At 35.6% G+C, this 23,686-nt stretch overlaps 1 protein-coding gene across 5 annotated transcripts in view; it reads right to left on the bottom strand.

The window, feature by feature from the left end:
• Positions 1-23,686, bottom strand: part of FAR1 (fatty acyl-CoA reductase 1) — a 66,521-nt gene that overhangs the window by 11,605 nt on the left and 31,230 nt on the right. Inside the window, exons 2-10 of one of the 5 annotated variants that reach the window (XM_047747455.1) lie at positions 23,299-23,367; positions 21,680-21,875; positions 17,674-17,849; positions 11,262-11,441; positions 8,382-8,559; positions 7,252-7,296; positions 7,011-7,138; positions 5,815-5,882; positions 4,112-4,283 (exon numbers count right to left, since the gene is read on the bottom strand). In XM_047747455.1, coding sequence (XP_047603411.1) covers positions 4,112-4,283; positions 5,815-5,882; positions 7,011-7,138; positions 7,252-7,296; positions 8,382-8,559; positions 11,262-11,441; positions 17,674-17,849; positions 21,680-21,868 — 1,136 coding nt within the window. In that variant the 5' untranslated portion in view covers positions 21,869-21,875; positions 23,299-23,367. Of the gene's footprint in view, positions 1-3,627; positions 3,800-4,111; positions 4,284-5,814; positions 5,883-7,010; positions 7,139-7,251; positions 7,297-8,381; positions 8,560-11,261; positions 11,442-17,673; positions 17,850-21,679; positions 21,876-23,298; positions 23,368-23,686 lie in introns of all 5 variants that reach the window. The other 4 variants (XM_047747454.1, XM_047747453.1, XM_047747457.1 and 1 more) reach the window with 4 other exon arrangements.

Below are 23,686 nucleotides of genomic sequence, written 5' to 3'. Positions count from 1 at the left end.
AACACACACCCAAAATTTCTGGCCTCTGATAAACAGAAAAATAATTTGTGGAAAAATAGTTTAAAAGAATTCTATTTATAAATTTCCACAATAAGGATTAGCATTTACACAGTTTAGAAAGTCCCCCAATCAGGGGTTTTAGAAATGAGGAAAATGGGAGAAAATGAGAACAACAGAAATGGGGAAAAGTCAAAGTAGTAACATTAGCTCAACAATTCTGAGAACACATTCAATACGTTTAGAAAGAAATCCTGAATCCAGAATACTACAAGAAAATGAGGCAACATGGACTATGCAAAGAAAACCTGTGGTTCATGCAAGAAAATAATCTCAAAATAAAACTTCCGTCAAACATGAGAAGAATTATGGAGCACTGAAGCTGTATTTGGACAGGAATAGTTCAGACACATAGAAAGCACATGGGGGCGGAGGGGGGACCAAGACATGCTCCTTTTAGAAAGAGATTAGACCATTTTCTTCCTATTACAAAAACAAAAAAGATGTAACAGGTCTGTAATTAAATCCATATCTACTATTACAATCAGTATAGTACACTTGAATTACAACATACAGGTATTCGCTTAACATCATTTTCCAACATACATCTTAACAAGTTCCTCTTCCTAATTTCTTTTTCACTGACAATTCTCATCTATCTTCAGAATCTTATCTTCAGATTCACTCAAGTGACAGAATTACCCTGCAACCAATCACTGATTCAGGCATTCAAAAATACAAAAAATTGGAGGGGAAAAAGGAAATCTGAGAAGCCACATCCAGGTGACCTATTTATCAAGCTATAAAAGTACCAGATTGAGTATTATGGGGATTAAAAAAACTTTAAATTTTGCATAATCACTCTTTCATTCAAATGCCCTATGAGCAGATCCCCCCTGAGACCACATGACCATGTATGTTCTGAGTATGTATTTATTCTTTATTATGGCAACCTGCAAAAAAATCATAACAATCCTTTAGAGTAGGGCAAGATCTGGCCCAGGATTTCTCAACCTCAACACTACAGACATTCTGAGCCAAATACTTCTTTGTGGTGGCAGGGCGAGTGGGTGCTGTCTTATACTTGTAAGATGTTCAGCACCCCGGCTCTATCCATTAGATGCCAGCAGCATAACCTCCCCCAGTTGTAGTAACTAAAAACATCCCCGAATACTTTCAAATGTTCCTTGATGGAGGCCAAAACTGTCCTCCACTAACAACCAGAAAGATAAAAAATATCGGATTCACAGAAGTTAAGCTAGAAAGAATTAGGCTAAATAACTGGACTATAGAACCATTTGTCTAATGTCATTTTTAAGAGTGATGAACTATCTACTGCACTTCAAGAGTAAGAGTGAATAATTTACACTGCCTCCACTTGTAATAATAGCATACATCCTAGTCCCCAGTGACTGTTACCCAGGATTCCTTATGACACATGTTTGAGTGACACTTTTTATCATTATGTCAAGAAACAGAGGAAGTTGGATTTTTATCTAGCTGACACACAGAATAATGTAAATGTGTAAAGTGGACACCACGAATGACACAATTAACGTTACTTTAATGTAGAAGGAGGCATTATATTAAGGCCCCAATATAAGAAAGCCCAGTACCTTGTTCAGTAAATATCTGAACAAATTAAAGAACATAAATGATAAGACTTTGTAATTAACATTTATAAAACTGCCTAAATAAAAAACCTTTCTGGCTCTTGTTGCCTACACTTGCAAAACCACTCCTAAGAAGCCTCAACTATAATTGTGCCAGATTCAGTTGACCTAATGGTGGCTTCAAGCGGGTGCCAGAAAGGTCCTGGTGTGGGGGGAAGAGTAAGTGTATTTTCCATGGGGGAGGAGTAAGAACTGTTGTGGCCAGAAGGCTGACTAGAGCCAATTGCACTTTCCAAAATGGCTTCAACAATACCTTTCAACTAACTTGCTCAAGTTTTACATGATCTTGAACATTCTCTACATCCCCTTTCCTTGAATTTTGGAGGACTTGTGTGACTTGCATGTGACTCAAAGAATGAGGTGGCAGTAGTGCTGCATGGTTTCTATGGGTAGGTCAGGAGATGCACACAGCTTCCACTTGCCTGCTGTAAGACCTCTCCTTGAAGCCTTCAGTCACTGGGTAAGCAGTTCATTTCCCCTAAGGCTAGACCTTGAAGAGAGACTATAGGAGGAGATCCTGACACTTTATGAAGAGACAGCGACACAAGGTGTTTCCACTGCATGCCCCCCTTTCAGCTCCATCACAACAAAGACCCCAAGCCAAAACTGCCTAGCTGATTCCCCCCTGAAGTCCTGATCCTGAAAGAAACAATAAACTGAAAAAAATAATAAAGTAACTTCCGCTTTTCTAAGAGCCACTAAGTTTGAGATAATTTGTTACATAGCAACACCTACTATAAATTATTCAATAACTTTGGCTATTTGTTCATTGTTTTAACTTTACTAAGCCCTCTTTTCTATATAAGGCTTTGTGATATTGTTTACTCTCTTTTACTTTTTTGACCTAGTTTTGACTTTTCAGCTCTAATATGTAACAACTATATTAATATCAGGAAAGCATGTAATGCCATCACTCACAAATTTACATTTGCTTTTTAGCCATGGAAGATGCTGCCCATCATAAATACTCCATTTTGCAGATCACTCCAAAAAAACCTGAATCTAATTTTGATAAACTTTGGATCTTTTTTCCATTAAGTATTTCTTTGCCTAAACTAAAGTTGTTCAATTTGACACCTCTCACATGTTTCAGTATTTAACACATTGGGTTAGGAACATAATGGACAACTGAATCCACAGAAAATCCCTATAAGAAACTCAGATCCTGATACACTATAACTGGCAGATACCTCACTTTTATTTTTTGAACAGTTGATGGAAGTTCTGGAATCAGCATCTTCTTTATACATTAATACTCAAATCCTGAACTCTCCAATCAAAGGTTCCACTGTAATGCCAATGTAGTTAAAAAAAATAAATATATTTATGGTACATTGCACTATAATTCTGGTAAAGACAGTAGGAGGACTTTAAGTTTGTGGCGTTTCAATAAGAAAGAAAAGAAGAAAGAAAGGCTATATAACAACCATAAGAAAATGGAAAGCTTCCCATTTGTTAACTTTTGTTTTAAACTATGACATTCTCAACCTGGAAAATTAGTCAAAAATGTAATTACTATATTATAAGCTGAATGGGCAGCTGAGATATTTCAGACCATTAATTTTCTAGAAGCATTCTATGTTTTTTCACATAAAACTGCACAATCGACTCATAGCAAACATTTTACCCTCAATCCCCTATAGACTCACCTCTAAGTTTTTAAGGGGGGGGAGAGGGGCTCAATTTCAGCTTATAATAACAATGACAACCTTGATGCTGGACATTTCCTCTAATATGGGATTTTGGAGGATCAACTGCCCAATAAGAATGAGATCCACAATTAGCCTCCCCAAATATCCTCAATTTCTAAGAAATGTCCTAGCATCCTGATTGTGATTGTGATTAATCAGGTTAGTAATGCTAAAGGTAAAGCTCATGCTAGCGGACTTTTTTGTCTCTCCAGCAAGCTTCCACCACCTTACCAATACATAGGTGTATTTACTGCTATTCTTCTTACCACGGTTTCTGACCTGTCAACCTGAGTGCAAGATCGAGCAATAATGCAGGTACTGTATGTCTGACACCCTTCCAATAATGAAGCAATAAGTTGTTGGAATACAACTTAATATTGGGGCGCCTGACCACTTGGTTTAAAGGATTCATCTTGAAGGAATGATTTAGATAATATCCTGTAGGAAAAATAAGCGTCAGAGCATTTTGAATGTTATTTGTTATTCAGAAAATATACCTAAAGTCAGACCTAGAATTCAGCACATGACAATCATTTATCATCCGAACTTCAGAATAAATTAGAGTAAGTGACAACACTACCTTTGCTTTTCTGACAAAGTCTTAATTTCAAGAGTCTTCTCATTCACAAAAGGCCATTAAGCCTTATCATAAGCATAAACAAATACAGAGTTAATGAATATGCATTTTAGTGTAAGCATGGGTTGTTTAACAGTCAGAGGAACAGATAAGACAGAGCTAGTCACCATTACCTTGGGCTTCTTCCAGTCATCCTGAGGTAGATATCATACAGGAATGCTGGGGCCTTATGGCTTACAGCAATCCAGTAATGATATAAAAGGTGATTGGAGGTTAGATTTACATTGGGCCGTCTGAAGGCCTGTTCGAGAGGATTCCTCTTGAAAGTGGAAATTACATGGTATTCTGAGGAAGAAAAGTTGTGTAACAGCTTTGATAATAACCATGTAATGAAGTTTTGAAAAAAAAATCATGTTTTTACAAAGCAAAATATTTTACCAAAGATGTCAGAGTTCGCTCAATTAAAAAACAAACTTTTCTACTCTCGATAGTAGCTAAGAGAATATGGGTATTAGACTGCTGAACTCGAGTGGTTTTAGAACTGTCACTATGAATTTTAATTAGATAAATGAATTTTTGCTACAATTCACTCTTAAAAATCCTTTTAATGTTTTACCGATGTCATTTTACAATGTCACTTTCTATAATTCACCTCTCACGATAGCTTCTTTCTTTCTGTTCCTCTTTCCAGATTCTTATTACTGTATACTTACTTAAAAAAGAAAAGGAAAATCATCATCCTTTGCTTATAAATAATTAAGCTGCTCAATGCTCAAATTAACATACATCAACAAGCTTAAAACAACCCCAAATTAATTTCTGCTGTAATTTATTTAGATAATACAATATCAACAAAATCAAACCTATTAGCTATGTTAATACTTCAATGAAAACGTATATTGAGAAATTCACTTAAAAATAATGCTCAACTTGATTTTTACTAAACTTTACAACACAATGGGAGATAACAAAAATCTAACTCATTTCAGTGTTTTAAAATCCTTAGAAAAATACTATTTAAATAATTATCAAAAAATTAAAATCACCCTAGATTGGATGGTTTTCTTATAAGGGCCAATCTTTAAACTGAAATAAAAATGGCACAGAAAAACCCCAGGACAAATGACATAAAGATTTATTTTAAAATCAAAACTGTTCTGTAAGGGCAACAAAAATTGTCCAATGAGAGGTAAAATAAGACCTATTACTAAATCAATGGCATCACTATCTCTCACATTAAAGTTTGAAAACATAAACAACTTAAAAATTATTCAATTTCAGCAGGCTTTAAGTTCTATTAAGCCTACTTTAGAACAGGCAATATAGCACACACAGGTATTCCTGTGAATTTGTGGATTTCAATAAATTAGTAAATGTAATAGAGAATACTCTGGCAAAACATATCCTACTTGCTGACTCCTTAATTTAATACTCTTGGGGTAGCTGGCTACGTAGGTAGCTAGGAGCTAGTTGGCTCCTTTGATATAACAACTCTTACAGCTGGAAGTGATACTGCCTATGGATAGACAACATCAGGACTGAGAGTACCCATGAGGGACGGAAAAAAACCACTGTTTCCTTACCACGGGCATATGTCTGTGAGGGATGCTGCAGATGGCAGCAAGAAAATAGTAACAGTCAGAAAAGGGTGGGCCAAGGAGGGAATATACTGCAGGATATTTTTTAATTTACAGAACACTGCTAAGGACCACGAGGCAGTATAGGTATAGATACTCTAACATGGCAATTAAAATAAGAATAAATTGGTAACTCAGTGGCTTTTTAATGCTTTGTGGGTATATTCTAACATAAAAACTCAGTGAATATTTTAAATAAAGATTTACTCTAACATTCAAAAACACAGGTAAAATCATACCAACTTCACCCCAGTGGAAAGGATTAGTGCTGCCTGTTGTGCAATTATACACCATGATGTTTCTTGGTCTGCAAAGACAAAGATCAAAGCAATGAAACATAAAAAGAGGCCAAACTTATCCAATCTGAATCTTATACAATATTCAAGTAGGAAGAAATAAGGATAATGAGTACCTTTTCTACATTGATTATTTTAAAAACCATCCTTAAACAATTAATCTTTGTGTCTGAAGGACTATTTACAACCACCCTTCCCCCCACCAAAAAAATTATTATAAAAAAAATCAATATTTTTCTCTTCTCATATTTTTCTTCCTTATAATAGCAGTGGTATCTTGTTTTTAAATGTAAGGAAAACAACAATGACAAACAACCTCAGCTCTTCCTATCTCCTTCTCATTCCCAGAGGTTTTAGTTTAAAACTTACAGACTGAGTTCCCTTTTACAAGAAACAATATACTTATATAATCATATCCCTCCTTTTTTAGGATATAAAATTCTGATTTAAAAAATAAGGGCAGTTTATGGACTAGAGAAAAAAATGTTGAAAAGCTTAAAATTTAAGAGTTACCTGTAAATGATACTACTCCCTTTTAAAAAGAGACCTGAGTTACTTAAAGTTGCTCTAGTGGGGCAACTGGGTGGCTCAGTCAGTTACGTGTCTACCTTCAGCTCAGGTCATGATCCCAGGGTCCTGGGATCAAGCCCCACATCAGGCTCCCTGCTCAATGGGGGGGGGGGTCTGCTCCCCCCCCCCGCCCCTCCTCCCTGCTTGTGGGCTCTCTGTCTCTCAAACAAACAAAGAAACAAATAAATAGATAAATCTTTAAAGTTGCTCTAGTATGCCATGTTTGATATATGTAAGCCTTTCTCTGAGAATTTCAGATTTTTATATGACTATACCAAGTTTTACTTTGGATTAAAAAAGCACTGGGGGGTAGCAGGGTTTCTCATTCTTAATCCCAAGTGAACTTGTCTATCCTAAAGATAGTATATGAAAATTAATGTTAATTCTTAATGACAACTGATGGGACTACTTGCTATATTACCTATGATTAAATCAATTCCTACAACTGGAAGTGATAATACCTGTACCTACTGATATGGAAATTATCAGTACTGAGGGACTAATAACATTAGCCATTAACTCTGTTTTCCCTTCACAGTTACTATGTATTTAACAAGCGACATTGTCACCTCATATACCTATTAACTCCGGAATACCAGGCTGCCGCAAGACTCGTGTTGACAACTACATCTACAGGAACAAGATCTGCAAGGGCATTGTTGGAGGCACGCATTGTTCGAAGAATTCCTTTCCCTGCCTTTGTTGAAATTAAAAACAACACCTTAAGATTTATAAGCCAGAGAGCATACACACACACAGAGAAAACAGAAAAATACGCAGGATATTAAGTAAGTCATAAGTTTTACTTACCGCAATAAAGAGACCACTTGGTCCATTAAAGTTATCAATCCATCCCTAATACAAAAATTAAAAATAGGTGGAGCTTAGAAATACTATAAACTAGAGATTTATTATTTGAAATATACAACCCCATATATATACTTAGTTGTCTTCTAAAAACTAAAAAAGACAGCATTCAGATCAGAGTATTTCTCTCCTTCTATAACAGAAGCAGTGTTCTCCTGATACTGCAATGGTGAAATTAAGTCATTTTCAAAGGGTTACCTACTCTTCCATTAACTCACTACAAAGAGAATTCAATAAAAAGGAGTTTATATCTGTCAAATATTTTAGCTAAATTACACCTACTCAACTTTGATTTTGTTCTATTTACTGAAGCAGCATCCTGAGATTAGGAGGAAATGGGAAATCCTCCTCAAAATTACTGAATAAAACAGAGGAAAAGACAACACTGTCAAAACAACAAAGAGATGCTCTCACTTACTATCATTACAGAGACCTAGGTGTTTTGTAAATCAATTCATCTCTTAGTTTAGATCTATTTTCTCTTATTCCAGGGATTCACAAATACCATTAATAGCCTGTTTTCTACAGCAAATTATCATAGAAATCTCTTATGCTTTTCTTAGCTTATGATCTTTACAGGGAAGGCTTGGAAGGCTTGCCTCTTTTTGCTACCCTAAAACAAACAAAATAAAATCAGTTCCTGAATACTCTTATCTCTATTTCTTTCATCTCCACAAGGGAAACTAGTGGTACCAAAAAAAAAAAAAAAAAAAAAAAAAAAAAAGGTAAATAATTTTAAAATCCAACAAATGCTGATGTGTCAGAGTCCAATATCTTGCCAGTTACAGAGAAAACGTAAAATGCAAAGTCCACTTTGACTCCAGACAACATCGCAGCCTTTCATTTAATTTTCAGTTAAGATTTTTTAAATGTTTATCTGCATTTCTATATACACAGCATCACATTACAAAAAAGTACCAATAAGTGTCTCTTTCTATGAATGAGAACAATTTTGCCATAGTAAGCCAGGTACAGTAAATAACACCTGCTCAAACAACTGCCACCTCCTTTTATACAAAGATAAGACTTAAAATTCTCAATTCCATTATTCACAAAGATTTCTCACAACTTACTGGAAAAGGTTCTTTCCAACTGGCACCAACAATCGATGGCCTTACAATCGCCACATTTAGCTTTGCTCCTTCTTGCTGTACAACATATTCTGCCAATGCTTTTGTGTATATGTATGTATTAGGTCTGTCTCCTATCAACTTTGGTGTGATATCATTTACTAGGCCATCATCCATCCACCTGGTTAGCAAAGAAATTGCATGCAAAAATATTTTCAGATGTTTTACTATAAAATCAAAACCACTTAACTTTGCATATTCAACATATCTGTTGCTGACTCAAATGATTTGACAACTTTTACTAAAAAAAAAAGGAAGTGAATCTTACCTTCATTAAACATCAACTACAAGTCCACAGCTCTTATATGTAATTTCTATATCCCGAAAGCTCTGAAAGCCAACAGAGTTCTTTCATAAATAATATGGTGGTGGTAATAACTGATCTGAACTGATTTATGGCCTTTTAAAAAGTACCACTTCGGGTAAATATTCGTACACTTCATATACGTTTGATCAGGGGTACTACCCCGGATCTAGCTGAAGTTACTTCATATTACAGAGTACATAGATTACATTTCTTTACTGACGTCCAGAGAAATTCCAAAATATATCTGGCCGCAAAGGTTTCAGATTAGGAATTACAGATCCACCATATAACCACCAAAACAGCACCATATGTTAATTACTTGCAATGAACACACATTTGTAATTAATATAAAAGGTCTAAGGATCTAAGTAGTTCATGTAAAGCCCTTAAAATGTTACGTTCTCACCAGCAAGACTGACAAATACTAAGGTAAATGATAAAATGCACTGAACCATGCTATAAAAATTCAATTAGCAACCTACTATGAAGTCACAAAATTCCTCTAATTCTCGTAGTGTCTCTGAAGAAAAGGTCTACTCTGATCATCTGTAAAAGGAGGGTGATATACTAGGTGATATCCATCGTCTTTCCAATTCTACATTTCCAATTCCACTATGTTATGTACCTGTTTTCAGATACTCTTCTTGTCTATAATGTTATATGCAGAGTTGTACATTCAGTATAATGCCACACTCTAAAACTACCCATACTAACTGACGAGGAAGCATAAAAAATTATCAAGATAAGTTTTCTTCTGTGTGTAGAAGTACTTTTTGTGTGTGGGAGAAAAAGAATCTAGTGAAACTGAAGGGAGGTTGCTACTCAACTTAGGAAAAATTCCACAGTGGAGAGGAGTCTTAAAAAATGGAACAGTTGCTGCACTAGAACAACAGCATAAAGTATGAACTGGCTAAACCAAGGAGACGTTAGCCAGGAAGCCTCATCACTGGGAGTGAGTTTACAGAGCCAATCTATGAGCTGCCCTAAAATGATCTGTTAGCTAGATTTCTTTGTGCGCAAAGAAAAGAGATACAGAATTACAAGTGCTTTCTCAGCAACTTAGATGTTTAAATATACCAACCATCAAAAAGAGAAAAAGTAAAAAGATTCATTAGCTTCTGCATTCAACTTTTCCCTGAGATAGTAAAGACTTCTGACTACTGACCTGCGGGGACAAGGAGGTAAGTATTTGGGACCATCTAAGAAATGGGGGTCAGAAAACAGAAACAGGGAATTATAAGAATGTCTTGGTAAACTCCTATTCTTACTTATTTTCTTATAACCTGTCTGCTTCCTCACACTGATCAGCAGGAAAGCCTTAAAGAAAAAGACTTATATGTGCTTACTTTAGGAAAAAACTTGGGAAAAACAATGAACACTCTCTAGCATCCTTAGGAAAAAAATAATTTGAGAAAGCAGAGACAGTAGACAGAGCTGAAAGTAGATAGGATCTCTAAGAAGAAAGGAAACCTAAGGGAAACAGAGAAGAACAAAGGAGGACAAAGTCCACAGGGCTGTTATGGGAGTTGAATAATAAATATGTTCAGATATGATGGACCAAGAATTTTCCATAACTCTAGTCCACTAAAGAAGGAAAGACCCTTCTTTTTGTTTTTGCTCTGATCCTATTTGTTTGGTTCACTTGATGAGAAAGTGCAGCCTGAAGTAAATGAAATCTTGACCCTGCTGACTTCACTTATGCCATATCTATCAAATATTCACAAGTATTTCTCAAATAATTGCTGATATGATCCTAGTCCTCAGAAAGATAATAAACAATAACACTAGGGGTGTCATTTAAAGGAATGGGACTGGATCTTCTAATAATTTAAGGCCTCTACACAGATACTCTCCACTTAGGGGAAAAAAGGATAATTTTTTAATCAATTAGAACCTTGCCATTGAACAGCCAAGTCATTAGTCTCCATGGGTATCAGGCACTTCTTATAGTTGCTAGATTAACTCCCTGGAAAACAGAGGCCCTAATATCTTGGATGGGTTGTTCAGAGACCTTCCCCCAACCCTCACACCTGGTCAAATGTGAAAGATCCACCCTGACTTCAGCAACAGTCATTCAGATATAAATCTGCACAGTAAGAACACAGTCGATATGTAATAATTGGTTGAATAAGGAAGAGATAAATGTATAGATACGTGTAGGTATAGAGAGAGAGAGAGAGAGAAATTGAAATAGACCAAGAAATACACACAAATAGATAAACGTGGGTCCAAGGTTTTGGAATCAAATCAAATGTGTATCAATTTAAAACAAACATACTCTAGGGGCACCTGGGTGGCTCAGTGGGTTGAGCCTCTGCCTTCGGCTCAGGTCATGATCCCGGGGTCCTGGGATCGAGCCCCACATTGGGCTCTCTGCTCAGCAGGGAGCCTGCTTCCCCCCATCTCTCTCTCTCTGCCTGCCTCTCTGCCTACTTGTGATCTCTGTCTGTCAAATAAATAAAATCTTAAAAAAAAAAAACTTAAAAAAAAATAAATAAAAAATAAAACAAACATACTCTAAAGAATCAATCAGCTTCTTGGGATCCACAGGAGGTGGGTAGACTACTTCATCAATATGCTTTCGATTGCAGTAGGCATATGCTGTTGATACATGCATGAATACTTCCAGATTCTTCATTTGTTGTGCAAGGAGAATAAGCTGGCGTGTAGCAATCACATTTAACTGAACAGCATCTCTATAAAAGAAAAAGTGACAATGAAAAATTAGGAAGCTTTCCCAGTGAAAAATTAGAAAGTCATTTATTTCACCTGCTAAAATATTTTTATTTCCAGTAGACAGATCTTTTTGTTTCTTTACAACTAATCCCTTAGGTCTGGTCTTGTATCTTATTTCAATATAAAGTACACCCATTCTATTAGTTGAATTTAAAAAGAAAGATATTCTGATTTCATAAAAGAAGCCTCACACTAGGATTTAAAAAAAAAAAATTAAAATTTTTAAATTACCCAGAAATAAACATAAGTAACTTCAGTCTTTGGCTTTTATACATACATTTTGAAGTCATGTTACACTTCTCCTGCACCTTGATTTTTAAAAATACACTGTTTCATGATATGGAATTACAAATAAGTAATCAGAATGGCCAAGTAATTTTAAAATGCTAAGGCAGAGTCACCAATAACGGTAAAACAGTCAAAGAAAACTCAGAAACATTGTCATATTAACATATAATCAAGTAAGAATATGTTTATTTCCCTGTGTAACAATTAATCCAAATACTTTTTAAAGACCAGCTTACAATTTCAAAGGTGTATTATAATAAAATGGGTATATTTTATCACAAGAGGCACATGCAAGACACAAAAATGATCTATATAGTATTCTCTCATTGAAATTTATCTGAAGTAAATAATTTCACAAATGCAAAAATATATATGCAGAAAAATAATGAAGTCTCTAGTAATAGCAAAAGACTAGAGAACATAAATGTTTACTATGAATGAAATAAACTTTAACAAAGCAGGTATTTTATCGTAACAGAAGAATAGAGTCATTTAAAATAATTATATGGTAAGTATGAAAACATGGGAAATCTGCATGAATATTTTAAAAATACATATATTGTAAAGTAAAGCATGATTAAGAACAAGTCTCTGGAATAAGACCTGGGTTCAAATTCTGACTTGGGCTACTCATGAGCTAGCACTCAGGGACCTTATATAGTTAGTCAAGCACTCAGGCCTCAATTTCCTCACCTGTAAATGGGAACAGTCTACCTACTAGGATTTGTATAAAATTAAGTGAAATAAATAGCTTGCAAATATTTAGCATTATTCTTTCCTAGACAGGCACTAAAACAGGAATTCAGTAAATATAACGGTAATAGCTGGTGGGTAGTTTTTACTTGTTATTTGAACGAAAAAAAAGTTGATATACTCAACCCCAGTAATACTGTAATAAAAGTGGCCAAGTAATACATTGTTGGTGACCACACTGATATAACTGATTCAAAAGAGATTAACACAAAGTACCGGAAAGTACAGAAATGATATAATTACTAACCTAGTTAACCTACTGAAATTAACTCAAAGGAAAAACTTGTTCTAACTGTAATTTTTCAAAGAAAGAAACGAAAATTTCCTAAATTTGCTATACCTAGTGAACATTATACACATATTATTATATATAAACATGGTGGAATACCATCACATCACAAAAATTTTAACTATGAAAAAAATTAGAAATGTGGAAATTGTTTCCCTAAGTAAAATCAGAAGCTCTTTGTTTACATTTTACATAAAACAATGTATGATCAAAGACAGACCACAAGGGAATGTTTTTAAAATTATAATAGTTTTTAAGTACTTCCCCAAGTTCTTACATTTTCAGTATTTAAGAAGAAAAATATCCAATTATTCTTTTAAAAGACCAGGATATGTCACCGATAGAATCTGGTCCACTTGAGTATAAAGCAGTCCTTTGATATCTATTCACATTTGGAAAACAATGGGGATGGGGAGGGTACTGTTTTGAGAAGAACTATACAGAAAATATTCTGTTACAGGTTCCTGAGGACAGGACAACAAGTTCTGGGTCACCAAGAACAAGAAATAATTCAAGAGAGAAAAAGTCCTGTGCATTATTTTTTCCTTTAATTTAATAGTATCCGAGGGTTCATGAAAACATACTAGAAGGAATTTTTTTTTTTTAATGAAGTAATTGGTTGGAGGTCTTATGATCACAAATGTATCTTTTTGCTTCTTTATCTCAACTGAGGGGGGAAAATCTGCTCAAATGGAAATTCAGCAAAAAAGACATTTCACAGAGAGGATACAGTCCACTAGACTGTAAGGCAATATGCTATTTTCTTTTGCATTTGTAAAACAATGAAGCAAGGGAGAGTAATGTTTTGGGAGCAGCACACAAAGGATATTCTGTTACACGTTCCTGAGGACGGCAGAATTTCTGGGTCACTGAAAATAAGGAATAATTTCAGAGAGAACATTCCTGTACCTTGTCTGCTACCCCTGTACCTGAGAGCACAAACCTGAAAGCACATTATATACCTACATAAGTAACTCTCAGTATCTCTGCAAGGCTAATAATCTCACTATGTTTTACCACCATTCAATTTCTACTCCACCATTCAATTTCAGGCTGAGACCCTGACATGTTAGATCAGAAAGCCAAAAAATAATAATAATATTCCCATCGTTTGATTATATGGAGCCATAAATCATCTCAAATAACATTAGCTTTTGGAGGAGGGGGCAAAATGAACACATCTCTGTTAATTATGGTCCGTCATTAATGTAGACATAGAAGTCACTTCAAAAAAAAAAAAAAAGAAAGAAAGAACTCTATTTGAACTGCCAATAAATCTTCTGTTCATCTGCCTGTGCAGATATCCTGGATGGTTCAAAATCTGTGTTGGTAATACTTCTAAGACTTTAAACCAGAGATCTCAGCTTGGCATGACAAACACCTGAGAGCTTATTAAAAATGTATATTGCTGGACCTCATCCTCAGACACTTTGTAATATTTGAATTGAAGCCTGGAAAACTATATATATTACGTATATATTTATTTACATAGTTTTATATATTAAATTATATATAATGAACATATATATTTATATTCAAGATTTTATTTTTTTTACGTAACCTCTATCCTCAGTATGCGGCTCAAACTCATGACCCCGAGGTCAAGAATCACAGCTCTACCGATGAGCCAGCCAATTGCCCCTGGAAAACCATATTTTAAATAAGTTCCCCAAACCATTTTGATATCTCTTTCCCCTTCCCCACTTCTGAGAAAATACTACCTAGATGAGATCTCATCAGTATTGCTGATTTTTTTTTTAATTCAATGAAGACATAGATACAGACGTCTAGGGGCCTAATTAATCAATCTTACAGTAGGGGACCCAGACATCTATAATTTAAAATCATACTCAGGAGTCTCATTGCCGATAAAGATTCCTGGGTATGATCCCAAACCAGAGATTCTGAATTTTGCAAATAGAGTCTAAAATTCTGCATTTTAACACATTTTCCAGAAATTCCTAAGATTCATATAATGCATTCTGAAGTGGGATAGTCGGTGCCCTTTAGACTTGATTGCTTCTTATTCCTTTCTCATCATCCATCTTTACTTCCACGCCTTTCAAAATACTTACTCCCGTATGCATATGTTCATATTCGCATATTCTCACATTAAATTGCTGCATCTCAGGAATCTCGTACTAAGAATTTCCCCCAGCACCATACCATCTTGCCCTTCCATTTCTCCCTGTAAGCCTGTTTTCTGTCCTCATCATGGTCTCTAGTTTCTTGACACTCCTTATTCTCAACTCCACTGTCCTACCTTTACTTTCTTTATTACCTTAGAAAACACCAGACCCCAGGATTCAACTAAGAAGTTCCCCTTCATTATTCACAATATCACTCTCCCTCATCTTTTGTCAGTATTTTCTTTACAATTCCAATCTACCCACTTTTTCCCCACCTCAGATTTATAAACCATCATATCTGAAAATCAATGAGCTCTACACCTCTCAATTCTCACAGAATTAATGTATGCTCTTCAGTGACTCCTTACTTTCTATCCTACTTACAATTATTTAAGCAAATATATATAAAAAAGGGAGATAGATTTATCTCCCTTTTTAGACTATAAGGACTTTGCGAATAGAATCTGTGTACAATTTTTCTTGGCTTCTTCCAAAATATTGGGTATAATGCTGGGAGTAAAATCTGGATTATTTTTGCCTTGGCAATAAAGTCTTTGTGCCATTTTTTATTTGTGTCAGTTAAAGTTAAAAATGACTATGAAGAATGTTTTTTAAGCAGTTATTATACACCAAACCTACACTATTTTAAAATGTCTGGCCCAATATAAGTTGCAATATCACCATTATATATAATATACATTAAAATTGCTTCACAGAAAACAATAATTTCAATGTAATGACTAAGGTTAGGTCAGTAAATAGATGCCTTAACAAGGCAATAAATTTTATTATTCATCTATATATCCTCCTTGCACCATGAGATCTCTAGTAAAAGATGAAAGAATAACGAAAAGATTTCCCTTTCCTCAATGGTAGACTTGCTTACCTAAGGGGAAAAAAGAGAAAAGATTCCCTGAAAGGACTGTACTTTGGTCGTTCTCCGTAAAGCCTCCTTTGAGGAGTTTCACCCTAATGTTCTGTTTGCAAATCAACTTCCCCTTTAAAAGCACCGAAATTCCCCCTTTAAGCTTAATGGGGACTATACCACAATTAGCCAGTAAACATATACCTTTTTTTCTTGAAAACAGTTTCATAAGGCTGTGTGAATTTTCTTTTGGTTATGAAAAACAATGAAAGCTAGAACTATGGAGGGAAATATCTGTTAGATTATGATTTAATACTAAAAACCTACCTGTTCTCATACTGTCCAAGGACAGTAAGTGGCAAGTATCAAAAGTGTATGTAAATACACATATATGTACACATACCTTTTGTGAAAGTGAAATATTACTATGGCTCTACTGAGATTCTTTTGTCACTCTTGAATCATGAATACATAATGGCTGTATTAAAACAACTAGAAAGTAAATAAATCATTATCACCAGATAATAAATGATAAACTCAAAGTTAGAGCTAAGGTATGTAATTCCAAAACTCATGTCCTATCCAGGACACAGTGCTGTCTCAACTTCCTCAAGTATAAATGGACTTGCCCACAATATTACAGTGGTAACCTTAGCATGGCATAAAATAATGAATGAAAAAATTTACCCTGAAAACTATAAAGTATATTAAAGAAATGTGACTATCACAGTGCCCTCACCTGGAATACAGGCAAAACTTATTGTAATGCTTTAGTGCTGAACTGTCACATTATATAATGTCAATTAAGATTTATACTTCTACATTAAAGACTTTACAGGAAATAATCTAAAAACTCTTCTTTTCTTTTTTTTAAGATTTTATTTATTTATTTGACAGGCAGAGATCACAAGTAGGCAGAGAGGCAGGCAGAGAGAGAAAGAGAAGAAGAAGCAGGCTCCCTGCGGAGCAGATAGCCCGATGAGGGGCCCGATCCCAGGACCCTGGGATCATGAACTGATCCGAAGGCAGAGGCTTTAACCCACTGAGCCACCGAGGTGCCCCTAAAAACTCTTTATAAACAAAATTTAATTTAAAAACATTTTAAGAAGGGCTTCAAGTAATTTTAAATCCTAAAAAAGTCTGCCCCATTTTAACTGGCGTAAGTCTATACAATTAGATAAACATTAAAAAACAGTATTTTTGAACATATCATCAAAAAGAATCCTCTAAATTAAGAACCATTATTTGAAATGCAGATCTATGAGATTTTTTAAAAACAGTAAACATGTAAAATGTTATTTTTTCTTGAAACAGGCATCCTGACAGAAGTCCAAATTATTTTTCTTTTTTTAAAATTATTTTTGTAATTAAACTTCTGTCCACTGTTGCCTATCCCTAATAATGCTACCAAGTTTAAAAAAAAAAAAAAAAGGTATGACTTAAATTTATAAGCCATTTTACCTTACTCTGCAAAACCTGAGTTCTTTTTTTCTAATTTTCAGATGGATATGTGTAGAATAAAAAAATAAAGCCACTGAGATATAGGCCTCTGAAAGAAAGAGGAAACAAACACTATTTAGCTGTTAAGACCAACATACCTACTGAAGGAAAATTTCTTTCTCCTACTCCATACTTCCCTGCCTTACAGTTAAATTCAAGGCAACTTCTTCTAATATACAGACTAGCTGCCCAATGTTTCTAAACTGGCAACAAGAAGAAAATTCTCATAACACTCTTTAGGACACTGAAAGCCACAATTAACATAGGGCAAACAGTTTTATATCACTTTCAGAACAACTTCACTAAAAAGAATTAAAATTTTTTAAACAATGCTGAAGCTCAAATGTCATATAAATACGTTTACTTACCTTAAATTTTCATTAAACCTTACTGTAGCTGCACAGTGGAATATAATATTGATAGAATCTATGATGATCTCTTTATCTTCTTCACTAAGAGCCAGTTTTGGTTGGGTGAGTTCACTGTTGATAGCTATAACTTTCTCTCTAAAATCTGGATTTTCATCTCTCAATCTGTCAAAGAGCTATCCAAGGGGATAAAATGTTAGGGCAGTATTTTTCAACTTTCTATAAAGCCCACCAGCACCCCATCAAGGATTGCTATTCTGAAAACTCCCAACTATGTTAATCCTAAAACTGCTATTCCTGTTACCATTGTGTACAGAAAATACCCCACAAAAACCACATTATTATCCCCATTTTACAGATAAGGAATCTGAGACACAGAGCTGGTAGTTTGCAATTAAATTTGAACTGCCCATGCCTTTGCTGACTAGATTATATTGTACTGTCCCGCAGAATAGACTTAAGCAGTATAGACATCAGGACAATGTTTAAAATGATCATTCAGATTTCTAAAATCCAGATCTTAATTTATCACTTCATTTTATTTTGGTTTTATTCTGTTACAGTAGATTACAGTAAAATACCATGATTCATGATCTATATTAAATCTGTAAAACCTACAACATTTTTAGAGGGGAAAAAAAGTAAATTATGTTGAAGAAAACAAAAGCTGGTAAGCAAATATGCAGATTAGAATCTGGACGAACTTGAGAAATATCATATATACAATATTCCTTAAGTATACTAGAAGAAATAAATCAACTAAAGAATCAGTTAGCTCCTAAGGTGATTATAGGGTAAAGGCACATTCAACTGTGAGTCAAATTTAATTTTTCATCTCGGATTTTATAAAGAAATACAGATGCTACCTCCAGATCACTGCTCTATTATACTTTGAGTCTCCACTTCATTTAAAGTTCATACTTGTAGTTTAAGCAGAGATTCTCAATCTGGGAAGAAAATCAATACAGCATATATAATGCTCATTTTCACTCCCTTAATGGATTTAACTGTTCCCTTCCACTACTGTTATCTAGTGATTTCAACATTTATGTGTTCTTGTATTAGTTATCAAGCATCTACAAAGCCTTTCAGATGAGCCAGGCACCTCCTAGACACTGAGAAAACAAACCAACAATCTCTCCTGCAAGCTATTTAGAATTTGATAGGAAAAGCCAGACAAGTAAACACAATTAAAATACTATGTTAAAGGTAATAAAATAGGGGTAATATTACAGTGCTATGAGACTGTACAGGAGAAAAACTAACCCAGCTGGGGAAGAACCAGAAATTATAAAATAGAACGACAGTGTTCCAGGCAGAGAAAGCAGCATATATAACTAGCTAGAAGTGAGAGAGCATTAACATTTGGGGAGTTAAAATAATTCAATAAGACTTATCCAGTGACTAAATATGAGGGATAAGGAAATGTGAACTCCACAAGGACAGGGATCACATCTATTTTGTTCAGCACTAAGGTCCCAATTAGCTGAGTACCTGGCAAGATGTAAACATGGTAAACTTTTGTTAAGTGAATAAACTAATTAAGTGGAAGACCTGGGAAGAGAACAAAGTACAGTTATGGAGACACAAGATCAGTTTTTGAATGTTGGGAGTAAAGGGCCTGTGGGACACCCAGAACACAGATCTAGTAGAAGCAACTGGGTCTGCAGGTCTGGAATTCAGGGAAGAGAAGAGCCAGACTACACACAGATTTTACTAATCACATACAGGGAGCCCTGGGAAGAGAAGATCACCCAGATAACAGCAGTGATGAGCACCCTTGGTCCAGACTAGATAAAGCTTTTTCCAAATCTATTAAAATACAACCATCTGTCTCATGTAAAATAAAGGGTGCTGAGTAATCACCTAACTGGATCTAGTAAGAAGAGATCAAGGCCTACGACAGAACTCTGAAGAATATCAATGTTTAAGGGGCAGGCTGAAAAAAAAGCAACCTGAGGAATGACCAGAAAAGTACTTTTAATACCTTAAATTTACACTTTTCATTCTCCCACACAGCCAATGACCTTTAACTCCTGTTCATATCAGTTATCTCAAACCAACAAGATAGACAGGCTCATGCTGCTTCGTAAGTTACATCTCAGACCTGATACTCTTCCCTTCTCTAGCCTCCATCTCTTTATTCAACACTATCTCTTCCAGTGTGTTTAATCCACGGGCACCCCAACCAGTTCCTACTTTATTATGTTCACTAATGGCCTCTTTAATATACTTTGTTCCCCTTCCAGAATTTATTCCGTGGTCAATTATTTTAGTTCAATCTACCACCATATTAATGGAGTTTTTCTCAGAAACATTCATCAGTGGTTCTCACCTTGGGGAAATGTTTCCCCCAAGGGAACATCTGGTGATGTCTGGAGACATTTTTGGTTGTCACAACTGGGAGGCTGGGCCAGGAGGGAGGAGCTTCTGACATCCAAACTCCATATAATTTATTATTAGGTAAATTACTAAAGTTCAATAGAATTTCAGGCTTTAAGTATAAGGTATTCTTTTCCTCTAAAAATCAGACTTACTGTGGAGCAAAGTTTTTAGATCCACTGCCCTAGAGACCCCATAGGAGATGGCCAAACCTCTGACATTTTACTTAGGCTCTCAATTCCAGCCAAGACTTTAACATCAGTAATTGCTCCTATCAAGTCTTTCTTGACACTTCTATACTCCCTCTTGCTTCCTTTTCCCTCTTAAAAACTCTCTTGCCGGGGCACCTGGGTGGCTCAGTGGGTTAAGCTGCTGCCTTCGGCTCAGGTCATGATCTCAGGGTTCTGGGATCGAGTCCCGCATCGGGCTCTCTGTTTGGCAGGGAGCCTGCTTCCCTCTCTCTCTCTGCCTGCTTCTCTGCCTACTTGTGATCTCTCTCTGTCAAATAAATAAATTATTAAAAAAAAAAAAAAACTCTCTTGCCCATTAAGGCAATGATTCTATCTTATTTATCCCTGAATTCAACCCCTTACAACAAATCAAGTGCCCAACACTGAGTATGTACAGTAAATGTTTTCTGAAATATATGAAATGAGTAACAATAAATAACCTCTTACTAGGGGAAGGAGTTGTTAGGAGGGGGGATTAAAACATAATAATTACAAGTAATTAAAAGATATTAGATACTACTTACTAACCAAAAAATTACATAGCTACTACACTAAACTTACTGCCAATGAATGTCAGATAAATTCATTCATTCAGAGAGAATTCAAAGCTTATGACTATGAGATAATCTTACACCAGCTCATTTCCATTTTTTCTTAACAATATATTTTTCTAAAGTTTCAAAATGTGTGACCTATTCTTGTATCCTAAATGACCCCTGTCATCATGTTCTTATTTCTCAAATAGGAATATGTGACTTTGCTACTTCTTTTTTTTTTTTAAAGATTTTATTTATTTATTTGACAGAGAGAGATCACAAGTAGACAGAGAGGCAGGCAGAGAGAGAGAGAGGGAAGCAGGCTCCCCGCCGAGCAGAGAGCCCGATGCGGGACTCGATCCCAGGACCCTGAGATCATGACCTGAGCCGAAGGCAGCGGCTTAACCCACTGAGCCACCCAGGTGCCCTGACTTTGCTACTTCTTAATACAGTTGTGGGGAGCAGTCAGTGCTTACAAATTTTTAAGTGTTATAAAAGGACAGTGTTTAACAGCATAGTAGGTACTAGTTAGAAACCACCTCTTAATTATTATTCTGAATACTATCTAAAATATCTAGTAATTACAAGTAATAGGTTTCAAATATTCTAAAAACACATTAAATATCTAACATACAGGCATTTTAGAACTTGTCATACAATTTTGCCCATCACAGAGGAAAGCTATTTTTCTCCTACTGATCATAAGTCATATCTAGTATACTGACATCCTGTAGGATTTTTTTTCAATAATTTTTTTCAGAACACTGAAGAAATAAACTGAGCTGTTGATGATTACAATAATTATACATACAAACACATTCTTTTCTTTCCTCTAAATGATCATTTTCCCCCACTTACCTTGCCACTAATAACTTCTTCTACTCGTTCTTGGGGTGTCTGTCCAGCTTTCTGCCTCACCAAAACATACACTGAATTCACCTTAGGACAAGACCTCAGCAACTTTTCCAAAAGTACCTTCCCTAGGAAACCGGTAGCTCCAGTGAGGAGGACATTCTTGCCTTCATAGTATTCTGGGATTGAAACCATTCTGATCCTAAGGAAAACACAGCAAATAATCATTAATTCAAAGATTTATGTTAATTCTTATATACTAAAAATCTCTTGGTATCGAAATATTTTATTTTTTTTTAAGATTTATTTATTTGTTTATTTGACAGACATCACAAATAGGCAGAGAGGCAGGCAGAGAGAGAGGAGGAAGCAGGCTCCCTGCCGAGCAGAGAGCCCGATGCGGGGCTCGATCCCAGGACCCTGGGATCACAACCTAAGCCGAAGGCAGAGGCCTTAACCCACTGAGCCACCCAGGCACCCCTCGAAATATTTTAAAGGACAGGCAAAAATTAAAGTCAAATGTTAACAAAAGGGGACTTTAATCTTTGGTTCACGGTAGTAAGGTGGCAGGAATAATGAACAGCAAAATTGGCTTCTGATCCTGTTTTCCCCCTGGATCATTCCAGACAAATCATTCACCTTCTCTGGGCTTGGGCTTCTTTAGTACAGTTTGTACTAAATGACCTCTAAAAATTCCTTCCAGCAATAAGAACCCAAATCTTCATTTAAACCTCTGCTAAACCCTACACACAAATGAATCCTACTTCTCTGACTCCAAAAGGATTTATAACACCAAAGAGAGGTTAGCAGCAAGACTCAATAGCCTAGCTTGTATAAGATGGTGAAGTATCATATTCACCTATCAACACCAGTTGGAATAAGAAGAGGTAACGCCAAGTCCTTTCTCTGCCACGTCTGTAGTGACAATATATCCAAAAGGTGCTTAAATCTCCCTTTTAAAAAAGTCACAGAAAGAAATACATTGGCTGACTTATCTTCCCTGTCCAAATTCTACTAAAACAGCAGAAAAGACAGCATACTAAGAGAACAAATAAACAAAAGAACCATGATGAATGGGAAAAAAAACAAGATGCAGAAGGATTTATGCAGTATGTCACTATTCAAAGCTCAAACACATTGAAAACAATGCTCTTTACTGTTTAGAAATGCACACACAGGATAATATTAATAGACGCACGGGAAGGAGTGCGATACAATCAGAGAAGAGCTTTCAACATCAACTGTATTTACATTTTCTTTATGCTAGGGAGTGGACACATGTATGTTATGTCCAAATTTTTCATAATGATAAAATAATAAATTCATAACAATCCGAAGAAATAGACACATTAACAAGCAGGAAGGAGGGAGAGATGGAAGGAAAGAAGGAAATTATTTCTAGAAGAAACTGCCAAGACTAAACTGACAGAGAAGCCATAGCAGAAGAAACAGCAACTAAAGCAAAGCAAGCATAGAAAAGGACATGCACGGAGCCAAGGGATATCCCACCCTGCTGAACAGAGAAGACCAAGCTAGGGATCAAGCCTGTGAATTACAGCATAGGGAAATCAAGGTAATTGAAGGACTGCTTCACACAACAGCAGAGCCACTCATGACAGTCTTACTTCCTGTATAAACTTGAGCTCGCAAGGCTTAGTATTCAGTTCTGCTGAGAAGAACATCCAGCATGGGTTCTAGGAACAAAAGAGAAGTAGGGCTGAGCCTGGCATCGCTCCTAACATCCACAGATTTTGGTGGGGGAGGTGGAGAATCAGGAGGGAGGAAATTAAACCAACCAAAAGGAAAAAAGTCTCTCATAGCACTTGAGCCTCAGAATAAATTTTAGGTCCTAAGCCTACCCGACTCCTGTTGGCCTTTAAGACAAACTCACACAGAATTCTCAATCAATAATCTCTAGAGAAAAGCTCTTTTGGAAAAACAGACCTCAAATAACTGAGAGGAAGCCAGTATGAACCACCAAAACTAGTCATCCTGGTCCTTCATAAATATGAA

This window comes from Lutra lutra, chromosome 10 (genome assembly GCF_902655055.1).
Source record: "Lutra lutra chromosome 10, mLutLut1.2, whole genome shotgun sequence".
Taxonomy (NCBI): domain Eukaryota; kingdom Metazoa; phylum Chordata; class Mammalia; order Carnivora; family Mustelidae; genus Lutra; species Lutra lutra.
This window is presented reverse-complemented; position numbering and strand designations above follow the sequence as displayed.